At 39.7% G+C, this 17506-nt stretch overlaps 1 protein-coding gene across 2 annotated transcripts in view; it reads right to left on the bottom strand.

Annotated features, from left to right (window-relative positions):
* The window catches only part of WDR70 (WD repeat domain 70), a 265961-nt gene that overhangs the window by 135797 nt on the left and 112658 nt on the right, over positions 1-17506 (bottom strand). For both annotated transcript variants that reach the window (XM_074952491.1, XM_074952492.1), the window contains 2 exons: positions 10845-10998; positions 6791-6867 (listed from right to left, as the gene is read on the bottom strand). In XM_074952491.1, coding sequence (XP_074808592.1) covers positions 6791-6867; positions 10845-10998 — 231 coding nt within the window. The remainder of the gene's footprint in view (positions 1-6790; positions 6868-10844; positions 10999-17506) is intronic.

The raw sequence follows: 17506 nt of genomic DNA, 5'->3' as shown, positions 1-17506 counted from the left end.
GTGGAAACATGTGGGTCCCTAAACAGTCAAATATGACACTCTGAGACTCTCTGCTGGTAACCCAGATAACTGCAATCTACATTGTGTAATAAGTACATGGATAGCTGAATAAGGAGAGGTTACTTACCTGTAGAGAAACTGGATGTGGATTTAGAAAAGCTTTGATGATCAGCAAGAAGACATGTCATTTCCATACCAATTCAGTGACTTATTTAGGAAATATGATCTCTCCAAAACCAGAACTAGTGAAAGTCATGTGAGGTTTGACTGAAATGAAGTGTGCAAGAATACAAAACATGCAATTTCCACCATCCCAGTTCTTAGTCCTTGTGATTCTGAGAAGCAAACTACTGTCACAACAGATGCTTGTGATCATGGTCTTGGTTCCGTCTTGACTCAGCTAGAAAATGGACAAGAAGTAACCATTGCATTTGGTTCCAGAGCCCTGACCAATCCAGAAAATCCTATTCTGTCACTGAGAAAAAGGTTTCTGGGAAGTAAGACACTTCAGAGCCTACCTGTGGGATAGGAGATTTATCTTAACCCCTCTCCGCTTTAATCATCATGTGAGGTTCTGGACAAGCAACTCCAAGAATTGCAAAATGGGCCACCAAATTAATGAACTTTGATTTCCAGGCAATGTATCATCCAGGTGCCAAGAACACCACTGCAGACGGTCTGTGTCACCTGCCCATACCTTGTCATGAGGGTGCAACAGAGAAAGACAAAGAGATTGCCATTACACAAATCTCTGCTACAACTCAAGGAGTGATCACAATCTCAGAGTGGGCAACAGACATGGGAGAAACAAGGTACTTCAGGACCTAAAGACTTATATAGTTAGCAGATGGCCTTCCAGGATGATGACACCAGAACACCTGCAATCCTACAGACATATATCACATGAGCTGTCCTTTGTATATAAATGGATTTCAAGAACCGATCATCTTGTTGTGCCTACACTTCTGAGAATGATGGATTCACCTGAAACGTGAAGGACATCTGGAGATGAGTCTAACTCAAAGATGACTGCGACAAGACTTCTGGCAGGTAGGGCTGGACAAGCAATTTGAGGAAATAATCAAGAATTGCACAGCTTGTGCTAGCAGTGATAAGTCATAGAAAACCTTTAACATCCATCACACCAGTTGATTATCCCAACTATTCACGGGAGAAACTGGCTCTCAACATAATGGGATCCTTTGAAGATCATCCTGTTACACAAAGGTTTGCCATAGTAATGGTAGATTATTACTCAAAAGGGCTGGAAGTTACACCACTGGAAAGGTTACCACTGAAATAGCGATTAAGTTCATGTCATCGGTCTTTGCCTGAGAAGGATTTCCCAAGGAATTGGTAACTGACAATGTAATACAATTGACCTCTGAAGAAATGCAATACTATCTCAACAGCAATGATATCAAACACAAAACAGTTGCTTTATATCATCTAAGAGCTAATGGTCTAGTCAAGAATGAACAAACTGGTGAAAGAAAATTTGCAGCTTATCAGTTTACAAGCAAGATCACAGAAATAAGTTTTATCACCCTTTGAACTATTAAGAGGATGCAATGCCAATACATATCTTACTACCTGTCAAGGGCTTACATGTCCTCTTTTTCAACTAAACCTTCAAATGAAATTATTTGTGAACATGTTAAGAACAAACAGGAGAAATACAGACAGTACATAGGTTTCAGAGTAGCAGCCATGTTAGTCTGTATCCGTAAAAAGAAAAGGAGTACTTGTAGCACTAACAAATTTATTAGAGCTTGTGAGCTTATGCTCTAATAAATCTGTTAGTCTCTAAGGTGCCACAAGTACTCCTTTTCTTTAGACAGTATATAGATTGTAAGAAAGGTGCTAAACCTCACTAGTTTCAAACTGGAGATTTTGCTCACATTAAGCTGTGACACAGTCAGAAAAGGATAGTCAAGCTATTCATGTCCTTTGCAGATGATAGAAATCTGACAAGATTCTGTTGTATTAATAGATGGAAAGAAATGGAACATTTCAAGATGGTCCACAGTTCATCAGCTACAAGCTGAAAAGGAGAATGCTCATTTCTATCTTGGACTGCAGAACATCGATGACACCAATAGTGATGAGGGAAATCTATAGTAGTAGGAACTGATTCACTGCCTAGTCTCATTCTTGCTTCTATAGGCATTAGGAGAAGTGTGAGACAAAGGAGACTGCCTAAAAAACTGGAAAACTGTTACTGGACTCAAGTGATGATTTGGAAGTGACTGTTTAGAGTAAACATTGTAAAAATTAAAGAGAAAGAGTGTGTTGTATTTAGCTCAGTACAGATAGCTATCCCAGTTTGTGTTTGTAAGTTAGTTCGTAGACTGTTCCTGTAGCTTTGAGTCCAGGAACTGCAACTTCCAAGAAACACTGGGGAAAAAGGGACAGAAGAGAAAGAGGAGAAGGAAAGGAAGAACTTGAGCTCTGTTCTGTTATGAGAAAGAGTGAGGGGAATAAATCTTACTTTTACTGTTATGAAGCTTCCCAAGATTTCCTCAGAGGGGTTCAGGTACAAAAATGCTCTAATTTCAAAAGTGCTGAGCACCCAAATGATATCATTAGCTTCACTTAAATGTTTGTGTATTCACACATGTATATTGTATATCTATGCTAAAACTCAGCATAACCAAAATGTAATGTTAATTATATAAATATACACAAAAAACTCATCAGCTGGATGACATTTGTCAATTACTTCCAGTTCTGTTCCTATTCTAATGAGCTGAAAATTGCAATTACATTTTCACAAAAGAGAAACAGATGTCATTGTGAGGATGACACACCAGCTCAGGCCAGAGCCATAGGCAAATTCACTTGTGTGAACAAACTGTCAATTAATCGCAGTTAACTCACATTATTAACTCAAAAAAATTAATTACAGTTTTAATCGCATTGTTAAACAGAATTCCAAGTGAAATTTATTCAATATTTTGGATGTTTTTCTATATTTTCATATATATTGTATTCTGGGTTGTAGTTGAAATCAAAGTGTATATTATTTTTTATTACAAATATTTGCACTATAAAAATGATAAAAGAAATACTATTTTTCAAATCATCTCATACAAGTACTGTAGTGCAATCGCTTTGTCGTGAAAGTGCAGATTGTAGATTTTCTTTTTTTTTTTGGTTACATAACTGCACTCAAAAACAAAACAATGTAAAACTTCAGAGCCTACAAGTCCACTCAGTCCTACTTCTTGTTCAGCCAATTGCTAAGAGAAACAAGTTTGTTTACATTTACAGGAGATAATGCTGCCCTCTTCTTCTTAACAATGTCACCAGAAAGTGAAAACAGGCATTTACATGGCACTTTTGTATCTGGCATTGCAAGGTATTTACGTGCCAGATATGCTAAACATTCATATTTCCCTTCATGCTTCAGCCACCATCCCAGAGGACATGCTTCCATGCTGATGACGCTCATTACAAAAATAATGTGTTAATTAAATTTGTGACTGAACTCATTGGGGGAGAATTATATGTCCCCTACTCTGTTTTACCTGCATTCTGCCATATATTTCATGTTATAGCAATCTCGGATGATGACCCAGCAGATGTTGCTCATTTTAAGAACACTTTCAATACAGATTTCAGAAAATGCAAAGAATGTACCAATGTGAGATTTCTACAGATAGCTACAGCACTCGACCCAAGGTTTAAGAATCTGAGTGCCTTCCAAAATCCGAGAGGCATGAGGTTTGGAGCATACTTTCAAAAGTCTTAAAAGAGCAACACTCCAATGAGGAAACTATAGAACTCGAACCACCAAAAAAGAAAACCAACCTTCTGCTGGTGGAATCTGATTCAGATAATGAAAATGAACATGCGTTGGTCCACACTGCTTTGGATTATTATCAAGCAGAACCCATCATCAGCATGGACGCATGTCCCCTGGAATGGTGGTTGAAGCATGAAGGGACATATGAATCTTTAGCACATCTGACATGTAAATATCTTGCGATGCTGGCTACAACAGTGCCATGCGAATGCTTGTTCTCACTTTCAGATGACATTGTAAACAAGAAGCGGGCAGCATTATCTCCTGCAAATGTAAACAAACTTGTTTGTCTGAGCGACTGGCTGAACAAGAAGTAGGACTGAGTGGACTTGCAGGCTCTAAAATTTTACATTGTTTTGTTTTTGAGTGCAGTTATGTAACAAAAAACCCCTACATTTGTAAGTTACACGTTCACAAGACAGATTGCACTACAGTACTTGTATGAGGTGAATTGAAAAATACGATTTCTTTTCTCATTTTTACCGTGCAAATATTTGTAATAAAAAGTAATATAAAGTGAGCACTGTACACTTTGTATTCTGTGTTGTAACAGAAATCAATATATTTGAAAATGTAGAAAAACATCCAAAAATATTTAATAAATTTCAATTGGTAATCTATTGTTTAACAGTGTGGTTAATTGTGATTAATTTTTTTAATCGTGGTTAATTTTTTTGAGTTAATCATGTGCATTAACTGCGGTTAATCAACAGCCCTAATAAATACAAAATAATCAGAGAAAATACGAATATTGTCACTTTCTGGCTTAATTAGAATAATTTTTTCCCACAACGGTTTCATTTAAAATTCAGGAAAAAATTGTTTCTAGCATGCACAAACCAATAGCATAGTTTTTGACTGCTTCTGCCTGAGGCTACCTACTTCTCTGCTTAGCTCTAAGTGTCTTTGCTCCACAATCTTTTCAACGATCCTGAAATTATTTTTCCAAATAAAAAAAAACCTTCTGAAATCACTAAAGAAAAACGTTACAGGAATTATTTTTTTAATTCTGGAGAAGACTGCAGTGACCTCTTTCTTACTTCTTCAGCACCATTCTTCCTCTTGTCCATTCTGTGACACAAACTGTAATCATGAAGGTTACCCACCTGATCACAATAGGTGAAATCCTGGCCCTGCTGAAGTGGCAAAACTCCCACTGACTTCAATCAAGCCAGAAATTCATCTAATATGTATTAGCATAATACATGCTATTACTCCACAGTGAAATATATGCTTAAAATCCTGTTTACTAAAGAAACCTTCAAACAGTGAAACTAATGAACAAGACTTACAAGAATCAGTCTCTTTAAATTAGTAATTGTATCTCCTAAATATTCAGTTCTTTCAAGTGATAATATTGCAGAAACAGATGACCTTATAAACACATACTTTATCTAAACTGTCATAGACCCTTCTTTCCTACAGCATGGATAATTTCTGAGAATAATTTTTGCTTAAGTTTTGGACACTTTGTTGCGCTTGTTAACATGAAAAATAAATTTTCTCCTGACAAAAGATGTTCTTTAGACTATAAAAGCTTTGCTGCAGATTTAACATTAAGTGCCAATTGTTACTTTTAAAGTGGCACATCCACATATTGGAGAAAACTGCTGCTAGCCTAAAAGGAAATGGGAAGTACGCTAGATGGTTTCAAATACTTTTCTTATAGTGTCTCTGAGAATATAATTACACATCCATTTATAGCATTGTTTATATGCATTTTACTCACTTGACCAAACCCTTTTAATTCACAGCAATTTAAGCACGAGAGAGCCATTGAATCCATATTTGGTATAATTGCTAAGCATATATTTATGCAGACAAAATTAGACAGTCTTGAGAGTACATAATTTCTTAATTTATTTTTCGCTACCTACAAACTGTTCAGCTAAGTAAAAATACTGAATTTTAAAGTGGTAGAGCAGTAAAACTGTCTACCCTTTGTGTTTACAAGAGAAACAAAATATTTTAAAATCCTTTCACTTCAGATATATAGCTGAATATAGCAGTGAAATTTTTGCTTTACTTTTTTGTCTAAGAACTGAAAAATGTGATTTCAATGGTTTTGTTTATTTTTGTAAGTTAAAAAAACTCTAGTAGTTTAAAATGTTATTTTTTGGTACACATGCCTTCTTTTCTCCCCATCAAACTGTGTGTGAACTTTCCAACAAGGAGCATTAGGTTTCACTGGGGGAGGGAAGGGTGTGGGTGAGTAGTGTTGATACAATGCTTTTATCATTTTGAAAAGTGCCATATTGAAGGCACAGGTTACCAGAATCTTCTGTTTAATTACAAAGGAGATTATAAACAAGCCAAGGAAGCAGCAATGCAAACTTCCTTCACTGCCCTCAGTCCTGAGCACTGTGGAGACCAATGGTACCAGTATATTTAAGTCTCCATGTCCATTTAATTCTTGGCCTCACTGCTTAAAGTTCCAAGAAGGATGTAAATTAGTGCCAAACATCACTGATTTTTGTGATTTGGACACTTGTTCACTAGGATCAAGACTGAGACCACAAATTCATTTCCAATCGTCGACTGGACAGCAGTCAAATGGTAACATTAATTAGTACCTACCTGGGGCATATTCAAACCTATGACTTTGAAGTGAAAGGTTGTGCCATCCCTCCTACAATTCCATTGAGACATCCAGCCACTCAGTGAAAATGACTACATTTGGGGGCTCATTTTTACATTTTTCTAATTTGAAATATATTACAGTATATTCATCCATGTATTTTTCCTACTATGTCATCACCAAAAGCACCATAATATTAACAAAAATAAAGAATGTAGACAAACCAATGAACTCTTCTAGAAGCCAAATTATAGACAAGTCTTACACTGGCTTCCAGATCTCAACAAGTTCACAATTGACTGTTTGCAACCAAGTTATAACTGGGGAAGGTACATGGAGGTCCTAAAATGCAAAAGCTCACAAACCCCCAAAACATTCTGGCGCTGACATGAACCTATACTCACCCATCATTGGAACAAGTCAAAAATTCTTCTTTTATTTTGGGATGCCAACAGCCTGTATTAAGCATTGCTGTATGACCCTGGAAAAACATAAAAACATGAGAACCAAATTCTACAGCAAACACATTTTTCAAATAGACATTTACTTTCCCCTCATTTTTCAGGCTCTCCACCTAAAATAACCTGCACTATTAACCATATTCCTTACTGACAATTATTTTGTACGTAAAATGAACAGTCTTTTAATAACAGTCCTTCATACCAATAATGTAATACACAACCATCAAGTTGGATGCTTTTTAAAAATACAAAACAATCAATATACAAGGACAAATTATGGCCGGCAAAGTTACAGTATAATAAATATATTTAAGTTTATTAAGAACAAAAAAAATCCTAACAATGGTATTGATCCATTACTAGATGGAAACTGTAGAATTATCATAAATAATTTAGAAAAGGCAGAAGTGTTCAATAAATATTTCTGTTCTGTATTTAGAGAAAAACGGTTCATGTAGACATATGACATGTGATGATGATACTTTTTCCATTCCAATAATAAATTGGGGGAGTTAGAGATTTTAAAATCAGCAGGGTACAGATAACTTGCATGCAAAGATTTTTAAAAAGAGCTGGCTGAGGAGCTTGCTGGACTTTAAATATTGATTTTTAATGAGTCTTGGAACACTGGGCAAGATTTAAAAAGGGTAAACGGCACGACCTGGATATTATAGGCCTTAGTCTGACATCCATTCCAGGCAAGATATTGGAACTGCACATCAATAAAGAATTAAAGGGGGAGCGATAGCTCAGTGGTTTGAGCATTGGCCTGCTAAACCCATGCTTGTGAGTTCAATCCTTGAGGGGGCCATTTAGGGATCGGGGCAAAAATTGGGAATTGGTCCTGCTTTGAGCAGGGGGTTGGACCAGATGACCTCCTGAGGTCCCTTCCAACCCTGATATTCTATGATCCTAAAGGAGGGTAATATAATTAATGTCAATCAACATGGGTTTATGATGAAAAAAAGTCTGATCAAACTAACTTGATTTTTTTGTAATGCGATTACAAGTTTGAGTGATAAAAGTAATAGTGTTGATGTAATAGACATATTTCTGTAAGGCATTTGACTAGTTCTGCACAATATTTTGATTGAACACTAGAACAATATAAAATTAACATGGCACACATTAAACGGATTAAAAACTTGCTGATAGGTCTCAGAATGTAACTATAAAACAGAGACAGATTTTAGAGTAACAGCCGTGTTAGTCTGTATCCGTAAAAAGAAAAGGAGTACTTGTGGCACCTTAGAGACTAACAAATGTATTAGAGCATAAGCTTTCGTGAGCTACAGCTCACTTCATTGGATGCATACAGCGGAAAATATAGTGGGGAGATTTTATATACACAGAGAACGTGAAACAATGAGTGTTACCATACAGACTGTAACAAGAGTGATCAGGAAAGGTGAGCTATTACCAGCAGGAGAGCGGGGGGGCGGGAGGGGGAGAGAACCTTTTGTAGTGATAATCAAGGTGGGTCATTTCCAGCAGCTTACAAGAACAGTAGGAGGGGAAATAAACAAGGGGAAATAGTTTTACTTTACCTACTTTACCCAAGGTTTGAATAAAGACTGGGAGTGGATGTGTCATTACACAAAGTAAAACTATTTCCTCTTGTTTATTTCCCCTCCTACTGTTCTTGTAAACTGCTGGAAATGGCCCACCTTGATTATCACTCCAAACGTTTCCCCACCCCACCCCCTGCTGCTCACGAAAGCTTATGCTCTAATAAATTTGTTAGTCTCTAAGGTGCCACAAGTACTCCTTTTCTTTTTATAAAACAGAGAATCATCACTGAGTGCATGGGTCTCATAGTAGCTGTCTCTGTGCCTAGGCTGAGTTCAGCTCCCCTGTACTGGAGCAGGTGAACCCAATCCAGCTAATTAAAGAGGGCTGGGCTATATCTGGGCCTATATATAAAGGTGGAAGAAGAAAGGACTGAGACAGGCTGAGCCTTAAGGACGGAACACCACAGTAGCTGGCATGGGTCCCTGGAGTGAGGGGCCAAGTGCTCACAAAGAGTCAGGGGCAGAGCTGAAAATACAACCTGACCCTGTTACATTAAATGTTACTGAGAGTGCTAGGAAAACTTCAATATACACCCTACAGTTCACTCCCTCACCATTTTCCCCCCAAAACACAATTATTTGTTCCTTTTTTTTTCTTTTTTTTTTAACTAGTTTACTTGTGCCTTTGAATTCAATTATTCCTGTCACTCTTCTTCCATTTGTCTTTTCTCTCTCACATGATGGCAAGTCACCTTAAGATTTAATAGTTTCTCTGGACCGTATCATCACTTAATTCATGGAAGTATGGAACAATCTACCCAGACAAGGAGACAAGACTCTAGCTCACTCTGATCTCTAGTGCTTGGGATTTCCAAAGCCAAGTGTCCTTCACCAAAAATGCGATGGTCTACAAGATTCACCGTGAGCTGTATCAGCCATTCCCTGTTGGAGCGAGTTGTGGGAACAGAGTGCTCTTGAGTCACCTTTCGGTCTAATGCATGGAGAGTTTTAAATAATATAACTAGATCCTTGAAGCAGATCTGAAACTGGATCAGAATGTATTTTCGTAAAAGATAATTTGTAAGATGAGAGTGGACAGACCCATTTCTTCAAGATGGAAATATCTGCTGGCGGACATTTTACCAGAATTTAAACCACTGATATTCTATAGCAACTCACAAGATTTCGAGAAAAGACCAGGAAAAAAATAAGCAAACTATCTTTCTTAGGGAAAATGCCTTTATCCAGTTCCTTTGTGTATTTTAGTTAGTTTGACATGTTTGAAGTGTTGGCACAAGCTTATTAAATAAGTTTGAAGAGAACAAAGGACTCCTATAATATTACATAAAATTTAAAAACCACACCTGCAAAACTAAAATTGAAATTGTTTCAGATTGTTTTTAAGAGTTATTATGGAGACAGTTTTAGCAACTATTTAAAAAAATTACCAGGGAACGAATACCTAAAAGTCAATATGACAGCATAACTACTCCAGCACTTTGATTGTAAGACCATCATATAGTGAGGTTTCAAAAGTTTACAAGATAAAAAATCTGCATTATTTTTAATTAAACAAGAACCAAAACAGCTGTTAATGTTATATGGCTTTATATACATTCTGCTAGCCAAAAGAAATAGTGTTCTGATATGAATAGCATCAAGTAATACAGGACTTAGGCTAGTTACTTGGCAGTCAGCCCTACAAGCACTAAATAAGGCAATTTTATCACAAATCTGAATGGTAGATTTTATCATTACACTTAAATTATTAATTTTAAACTATTCACAAAACTGATCTGCATCTACCAGACTGGGGGGCAGGGGAGAGCTCAGGGCTTCTGCTCTGTGGTGGGGCTAAGGACTTCTGCCAGAGACAACTGGCGCCTGCTGGGGGGGTGGGGGGGGGAGGGCGGCGGCGTGGCACAATATAAATGTTCGTCCTCCCTCACAGTTTGAGTCACGCTCCTCAGCCATGTCCCCCCGCCTTACCTGCAGCGGCTCTCCCTGCAGTTCCCAGGTGTTTGCTGCTGCCTCTCCTCATGGCCACAGCTCCCAGCTTGTCAGCTCCAGCCACTGCCATGCAGGGAGAGGGCTCAGCAGCACCATGTGACTGAGCAGAACCAGCAAACCTTAGCAAAAATCGGGGGGGCCAGTAACCCCATGTGCCCCATTATGCATCACCTCTGACTTCAGCCCAGTGGAGGGTATCAGGGTTTCAGCCCCGTGGGGCTTGCCTGCCGAGACTCCATGCTTCAGGAGCGGGGCTGAAGCCCCGAGACCCAGCTCTTGAACTTCTAAAGATTGCCGTATGCAGCTCAGAGGGTCAGTAAATTTTGCCACCACTGTTATACGGAAAGCTTGGAAGGGAACAAAATGTTGTTATATCAAGGACTATCACCAGAACAATAAATAACCTAAATCAAAGTACAAGACAACTATACCAGTATAGAACAATACAATTTAAAGTTCAGTGTTTCTTAACTTACCTTGGTGTTTGCCATGTCCACAATGTACTGGTCTCCTTTAACACATTCCATTACTGGAAAGCCATCTCTGTCAAGAACTTTAGCTTGAGAGTTACCAGACACAACAAGAATGACATCCCCCGTGCTGCTATACTGTAAAGATTTGATCTGGTGACTGAAAAAAATTAGAAAACAAAATATGTTTTCATTAAATACAATTACCTTAAGCCAATTTTAAAATGAAGATGTATCAGAGGTGAGAAAATCCTTAAAACATAAATGCTCTGAAAATAAACATATAGTATATCTATAGTATTTCGATGAGACAACTAATATGCAGGGATTAGAGGCTATGCCTGCAGGGAGAGAAATTTTTTTGCATGAGTTGTGCCTATCTGATTGCCTACATAATAACATTTACAGAGTATTATACATTTTACTTTTGGACAAACATATTTATCAAAGGGTACTTTTGTAACTCCAGATAACAGTAGAATAGGTGTCACAAGAGGTACGTCTCTTCAGGGCACAAATGATCCCTGGATCAAGGGAAGCAAGCTGACCCAGCCAGAGGGGCTTGATACATATCTCTGGATATCTCTATACAGACAGCAGTGCCTTGCTGAAAGGAGAACCTTGTGTTCAGAGAAGGAAAGATTACCTAGTCCACCTAAGTTAGCTCAAGGTAAGTGTAAATTTAGATACATTAAACAAACCTTTTTCTTTTTGTTCAAATTCCTTTTTCCTTGTGTTTTCAACAGCAATCCCAAAGACCAATAGTAGAGGATTAATAGGAGATGTTAAAAAAAAAATCTTTGAATGAAGAACTAGTTACAAAGTTTAACTATGAAACTGCTATTGCAACTCCATAATGGGGTGCAAACAAAACAAAACAAAACAAAACATCAAAAGCAACAAAGTTTCACAAGGAAGTGAATGTGGATTTTAACCCAAGCACAAAACTTGGTATACAAAAGTGGAAAAGAAGGAGAAGGACTGGTGCCATTGCATAACTTTCAGGAAAAATAAAAAAAAACCTAAAAGGACCCGTCTCCCAAAGCAAGCCCTCTAGCTGATTAATAAAAGAGCTGGAACACGTGCCAGATGAACACAGCTAAGAATTCACTGGATACTGTACGATGGGAATCAATTCTCAAACAAACTTGTGGTCACCATTTTGGAACTGTTCCATTTAAGACAGTAGTTCTCAACCGGAGGTACACGTATCCCTGGAGGTATGCAGAGGTCTTCCAGGGGGTACATCAACTCACCTAGATATTTGCCTAGTTTTTCAACAGACCACATAAAAAGCACTAATGAAGTCAGTACAAACTAAAATTTCATACAAACAAAATTAGAACGGAAGAAATTTTGTATTCTTATGTCCGATTTTGTAAGCAAGTAGCTTTTTAGTCAGGTGAAACTTGGGGTACGCAAGACAAATCAGATTCCTGAAAGGGCTACAAAAGTCTGGAAAGGTTGAGAGCCATTGATCTAAGGGACAAGTTCTTGCAGCTGTTCGTAGAAGTGGATAAGCCTCCCTTCAGCTTACACATTCAAAGCTAAATTCAGTCCTCATGTGCAAAATGTGTGTGTGTATAAGAAGAGTTTGTTTTAATAAATACTAAGTAATTGCACATGGAAACAATACTGAGCACTGACTGCAATATTTTCTGCTGCACAGTACCACAATAACGTCAGCAAAGTGATTAGAGGATGAGAGTAAAGAATGATCTTGTTATATTAACCATTCAAGTAAAACAGAAATTATCTCTACTCTTATATATTAATTTACTGCTGACAAAAATGCAAGGTCAAGGATATGTGACTTAAGAAATAAGCTCCAAATTGCTTCAAGTTTTATATTTAGTTTTCTATTTCGCCAAGACACTTTCTTCCTAAGGTACATAGATTCCTGCAGTGCCCAATACAAAATCCTGGGTCAAATTTACATGGCAATCAACGTATAGCTGATCAATCTATAAAACAAGTCATGAATACTTGCTACTTAGAAAGAGCAATTCCAAGAGCGTGACGAGGATAAATTTCAAGTTGGTGGGAAGGACTCCATTAATGAGACAACAACTAGTTATCATGTGGAGATGCCTATATCTATTCTTAACATAGTTTCAGTATCTTCTTAGCTCAGCATTTGACAAAAAATAGATTATGATTCTAAAACTCCTAACATCCTCCCTAGCAACTGGGGACTGGGTTTCTCAATAGGGAGCTGTCTCCCTAGCCCAGTGGTTCTCAAACTAGTGCCGCCGCTTGTTCAGGGAAACCCCCTGGCGGGCCGGGCCAGTTTGTTTACCTGCCGCGTCCGCAGGTTCGGCTGATCGCGGCTCCCACTGGCCGCGGTTCGCCGCTCCAGGCCAATGGGGGCTGCGGGAAGCGGCGCGGGCCAAGGGATGTGCTGGCCGCCCTTCCTGCAGCCCCCATTGGCCTGGTGCGGCAAACTGTGGCCAGTGGGAGCTGCGATCGGCCAAACCTGCGGACGCAGCAGGTAAACAAACCAGCCCGGCCCGCCAGTGGCTTTCCCTGAACAAGCGGTGGCCCTAGTTTGAGAACCACTGCCCTAGCCTCTGCTCTTGCCTCCTCCCCGCATAAAAATCTTTCACTGCAGCCTCTGGGAACTAGGTATGTTCCTCTGGTTATTAAGCCTGTGATAAATTTTTCAAGCAATACGTATTCATGTGTTTATGGGGTTTCCTCCTTCAGAAGGAAGAGAATGTACTTTTGATTCAACACCAACATATTTTTTTCTCCTACTTTTAAAAGAAGCTGAATAAATCACTGAAATTAATGCACAATTAAGGTTTTGCTGAAAACTCATGAAAGCAATCTGTCACTTACTAATTTAGCATTTTATGGTCCATGAGGCAATGCCCTTCTGTGGCAACACTTATCTGATCCTCTTCCCCACTGTAAATCCACTAGCTCAGGGTTAGTTATTAACAGTAACTGTATTTAATTCTCCTAACAGCAACTTAAAATAAGCACAGGTTTTGCAGACAAAGAATCTCTGGAAAAAAAACTATATATTTGTTTTATGATGCAAAAGCCAAAAATCACTTCAAAGGCACGCTCTTACAATCTAGACTTGCTGCCAAATCATTACAAACCTTGAGTTTTAATAAAAATTGGACATTAATATATCCAGAATACTACTTCATAGTCAGAAGTACAAATTTCAGGCCACAAAGAAGGTTCAGCATGGCTCCATGCTCATATTTAATACTTCAAGCAGCTACAGGATGACATGGTGGACTCTGAAGAGGCAGGTTACCTATGCATGATAGCAATTGTGAAAAGGAGATAGGAGAAACTTTTTTGTCTCACAAACTCTTTCTTACCCAACAATAAATTACTGTCTTTGGGGAAAATGAAAATTATATATAAAATAATAATAATGCTTATTTTCGGAAGTTTAACATTTTATTCTCTTACCAATTAAATATGTATGTTTAATGTTAATGAAGTATAATTAAGGCTGAGAGTCTGTTACCGAGGTCACAGAAGTCACAGATTCCGTGACTTTCTGTGACTTCTGCAGCAGCCAGTGCTTGCTCAGGGGCTGCCCGAGCAGCTCCTGGGCCAGCAGCAGCAGTTTGGGAGTGGAGTGTGGGAGGGGGCTCTGGGCTAGGGGTTGGAGGGTGTGGGGGGCTCCCCGGCTCCCACTGGCATGTCCCTGCAGCTCCTAGGTGGCAGAGGGCCAGGGGGCTCCGCGCGCTGCCTGTGCCCAAAGGCCCTGCCCCCGCAGGGTTTCCGGCCAATAGGAGCTGCACAGCCAGCGCTTGTGGCAGGAGCAGTCTGCAGAGCCCCCTGGCCCCTCCACCACCTAGGAGCTGCAGCGACATGTGGAGCTGGGTAGGGAGCCCCTGTCAGTCCTGCCAACCCTCCCCCCCCCCCCCCCCGCAGCACCAGCAGGGGTCCCGGGCCATGTGCCACTGCCCGCCCCCCACCCCCCAACACCAGCGGGGGTCCTGGGCCACACGCCGCTGCCCAGTCCCCACCCCCAGCACCAGCGGGGTCCTGGGCCACCTCTCGCAGCACCTGTGGTGCCCTGGACAACCTCCTCCCCAGAGCACCTGTGGCCCCCATGCCCAAGTTTTAGTTAGGGGTATATAGTAAAAGTCATGGACAGTCATTCGTGAATTTTTGTTTACTGCCCGTGACCTGTCCATGACTTTTACTAAAAATACCCATGATTAAATTGTAGCCTTAAGTATAATAAAAGCAAATACTAGAGGATAGTTATTTTAATGTTCAAAAAAGTGTGGTAGGATCTTTATAGACATTTAAAAATTATCCCTGCTTCAAAGACTTTAAAATCTATATCTGAGGTGGAGGTAAGGGGATGAGGGAGGGTAAGGGGATGAGGAATGAAGGAGAATACAGGAATATAATCAAGCAGATACTCAAGTTTATTCACATAAATATCTGTGTTCTTGTAATGGGTTTTTCATTAAAAGACTTTTTTTAAAAAGACAGATACAGGAAAATGAACATTGACTCATTTATTGTGGACATCACAGAAGACTCTTTTTTAAGATCAAGCATTTATCTGCGGAATCTTTTCTAATGTAGGTTGTAAAAAAATTGAAAATGCTTGAACTAGAAGTTAATAGGCTACAATAGCTGTCAGAAGAATTATAATTGTACAAAAATAAGACTCTAGAGTTCACAGGAAATGGAATAAAACAAGAATGAGAGCTGCCTACATAGGAGAGAGTTTCCACTTTAATGTATTGCCCCTTCTTTTAAATGGTTTATGAGATGTTTAGCCAAGGGGAAGGAGTGTCTTGTGATTAAGGCATAGTACTAGGGCCATAAAGATTGGGGTTCAATTCCCAGATATAGCACAGACTTTCTGTGACCTTTGTCAAGTCACTTAGGCACTTTTGAAAATCTTACTTGAAGTGACCGACCAGGTGTACAAACCCCACAATGGGCAACAAGGGGTTAAGGGATTATTTTGAGCTCCGCCAGCCCTTCCCCACCACACCTGCAACAAATGCTCCATCTGATGGAGGAATTAAAAGGCAGGGAATTAGCTCATTTGGGTGGCAGAGCTGGAGGTGGGCAGACCTGCAGCCCACAGCTCCAGCAGCACAGAGCAGAGGGAAGCCTGAAGGCTCTGACACAGCTGCCCAAAGGGGCCCTCCCTGAGGGAAGGGAGGACCCACCCAAGAGGCAACCAGAGAGGGAAGTATCCTGTGGACCTTGGACATTAGTAACTCCCTCTTACTTCTTTTGGTTTGGATTTCCTCACCAGGGGAAGGCCTTTGACTGAGCTGATCCCTGGGGGGACGGGGATGAGAGGAAGAGGCCCAGGGAGGACAGCCTTAAACAGCCTTGGTTGCCAGACTACTGGTAGCCCAAAGGGCACTGGGTCAGAGCCGGTGGAGTAGGAGGGCCCGGATTCCCCTCCCCACAACCCCCTTAGCAGTCAGGGGTTGTGGCCATGACCACTAGGCCACACTCCCCAACCAGACCCCGAGTGAGGACCATTACAGTGGCTTAGACATTTAGGCTCCTAAGTCACTTTTGAAAATGGGACAGACACAAAAAATAAGGGTAACATTTTCAAAAGCACTTATTTGTAAAATGAGGATAAATCCTTTCCATCATCCTTTTTCTATCTTCTATACTTAACTTGTAAATTCTTCAGGGATGGTACTATCTTACTATGTATTCATACAGTGCCTAGAATAATGGGTCCGCAATCCCAGAACCTCTAGATGTTACTGTAACACAGACAATATAAATCATAATAGTCTCTAACCAAACAAAACCAATATCTAAAAAGTTGCCAAAGTCCACACTTACGAAGGAAATAAAATTTGGCCTTATTTCTGAGATAAGAGATGAGGAGAGAATGGAAAAATCATCTCCCTCTTTACTTATATCACTGACATTTGACTGTTTATCAGACAAGCAGCCTGAAGAATATTTTCCCTTAGTCACAAAACTATTTTCTCCTTGAGAAGAATGAAAAGGGAGATTCCTGAAATATTTTTTTTTTCCTTTTTCGTTTCTAGATAGTTGGCCAAGGAGCAAAAGAAACATAAGCAAACCTCCAAGGAGATGGGAAAACCCAAGTACAAAGACTGTGAATAGCTAAGGGACCTATGACACCAGAGCACATCATCCAAGATCTGGAGTGTGAACCTGAGTGTCCTGGTCAAATTCTAGTCCAGATTAATTACATCCTGGTTCAAAAAACTTCATCCTTGTTATGGCCAAGAGAGTCACAACTTAGAAGTACACGAACAAGATCTCAACAACTCACATTGTAGAGTCTACTTGGACCTGTAAGAAGACTAAAATCAGGGAATTTCCAGAGAGTTGAGTAGAGGCTACATCTGAAAGATCTGATCCTCAAGAGCAGAAATGGATGCTTTCCCAGGAAAAGAGAATGGGGGCTAGGCCCTAGTCTACACTAGGAGTTTAGGTCGAATTTAGCAGCGTTAAATCAATGTAAACCTGCACCCGTCCACATGATGAAGCCCTTTTTTTCGACTTAAAGGGGTCTTAAAATCGATTTCCTTAATCCACCTCTGACAAGTGGATTAGTGCTTAAATCGGCCTTGCCGGGTCGAATGTGGGGTACTGTGGACGCAATTAGACTGAATTGGCCTCCGGGAGCTATACCAGAGTGCTCTATTGTGACGGCTCTG

The sequence above is a fragment of the Natator depressus genome, chromosome 5 (assembly GCF_965152275.1).
Source record: "Natator depressus isolate rNatDep1 chromosome 5, rNatDep2.hap1, whole genome shotgun sequence".
NCBI classification, from domain to species: Eukaryota; Metazoa; Chordata; order Testudines; family Cheloniidae; genus Natator; species Natator depressus.
Note: the sequence above shows the minus strand (reverse complement) of the source record. Positions and strands in the feature narration are given on the sequence as shown.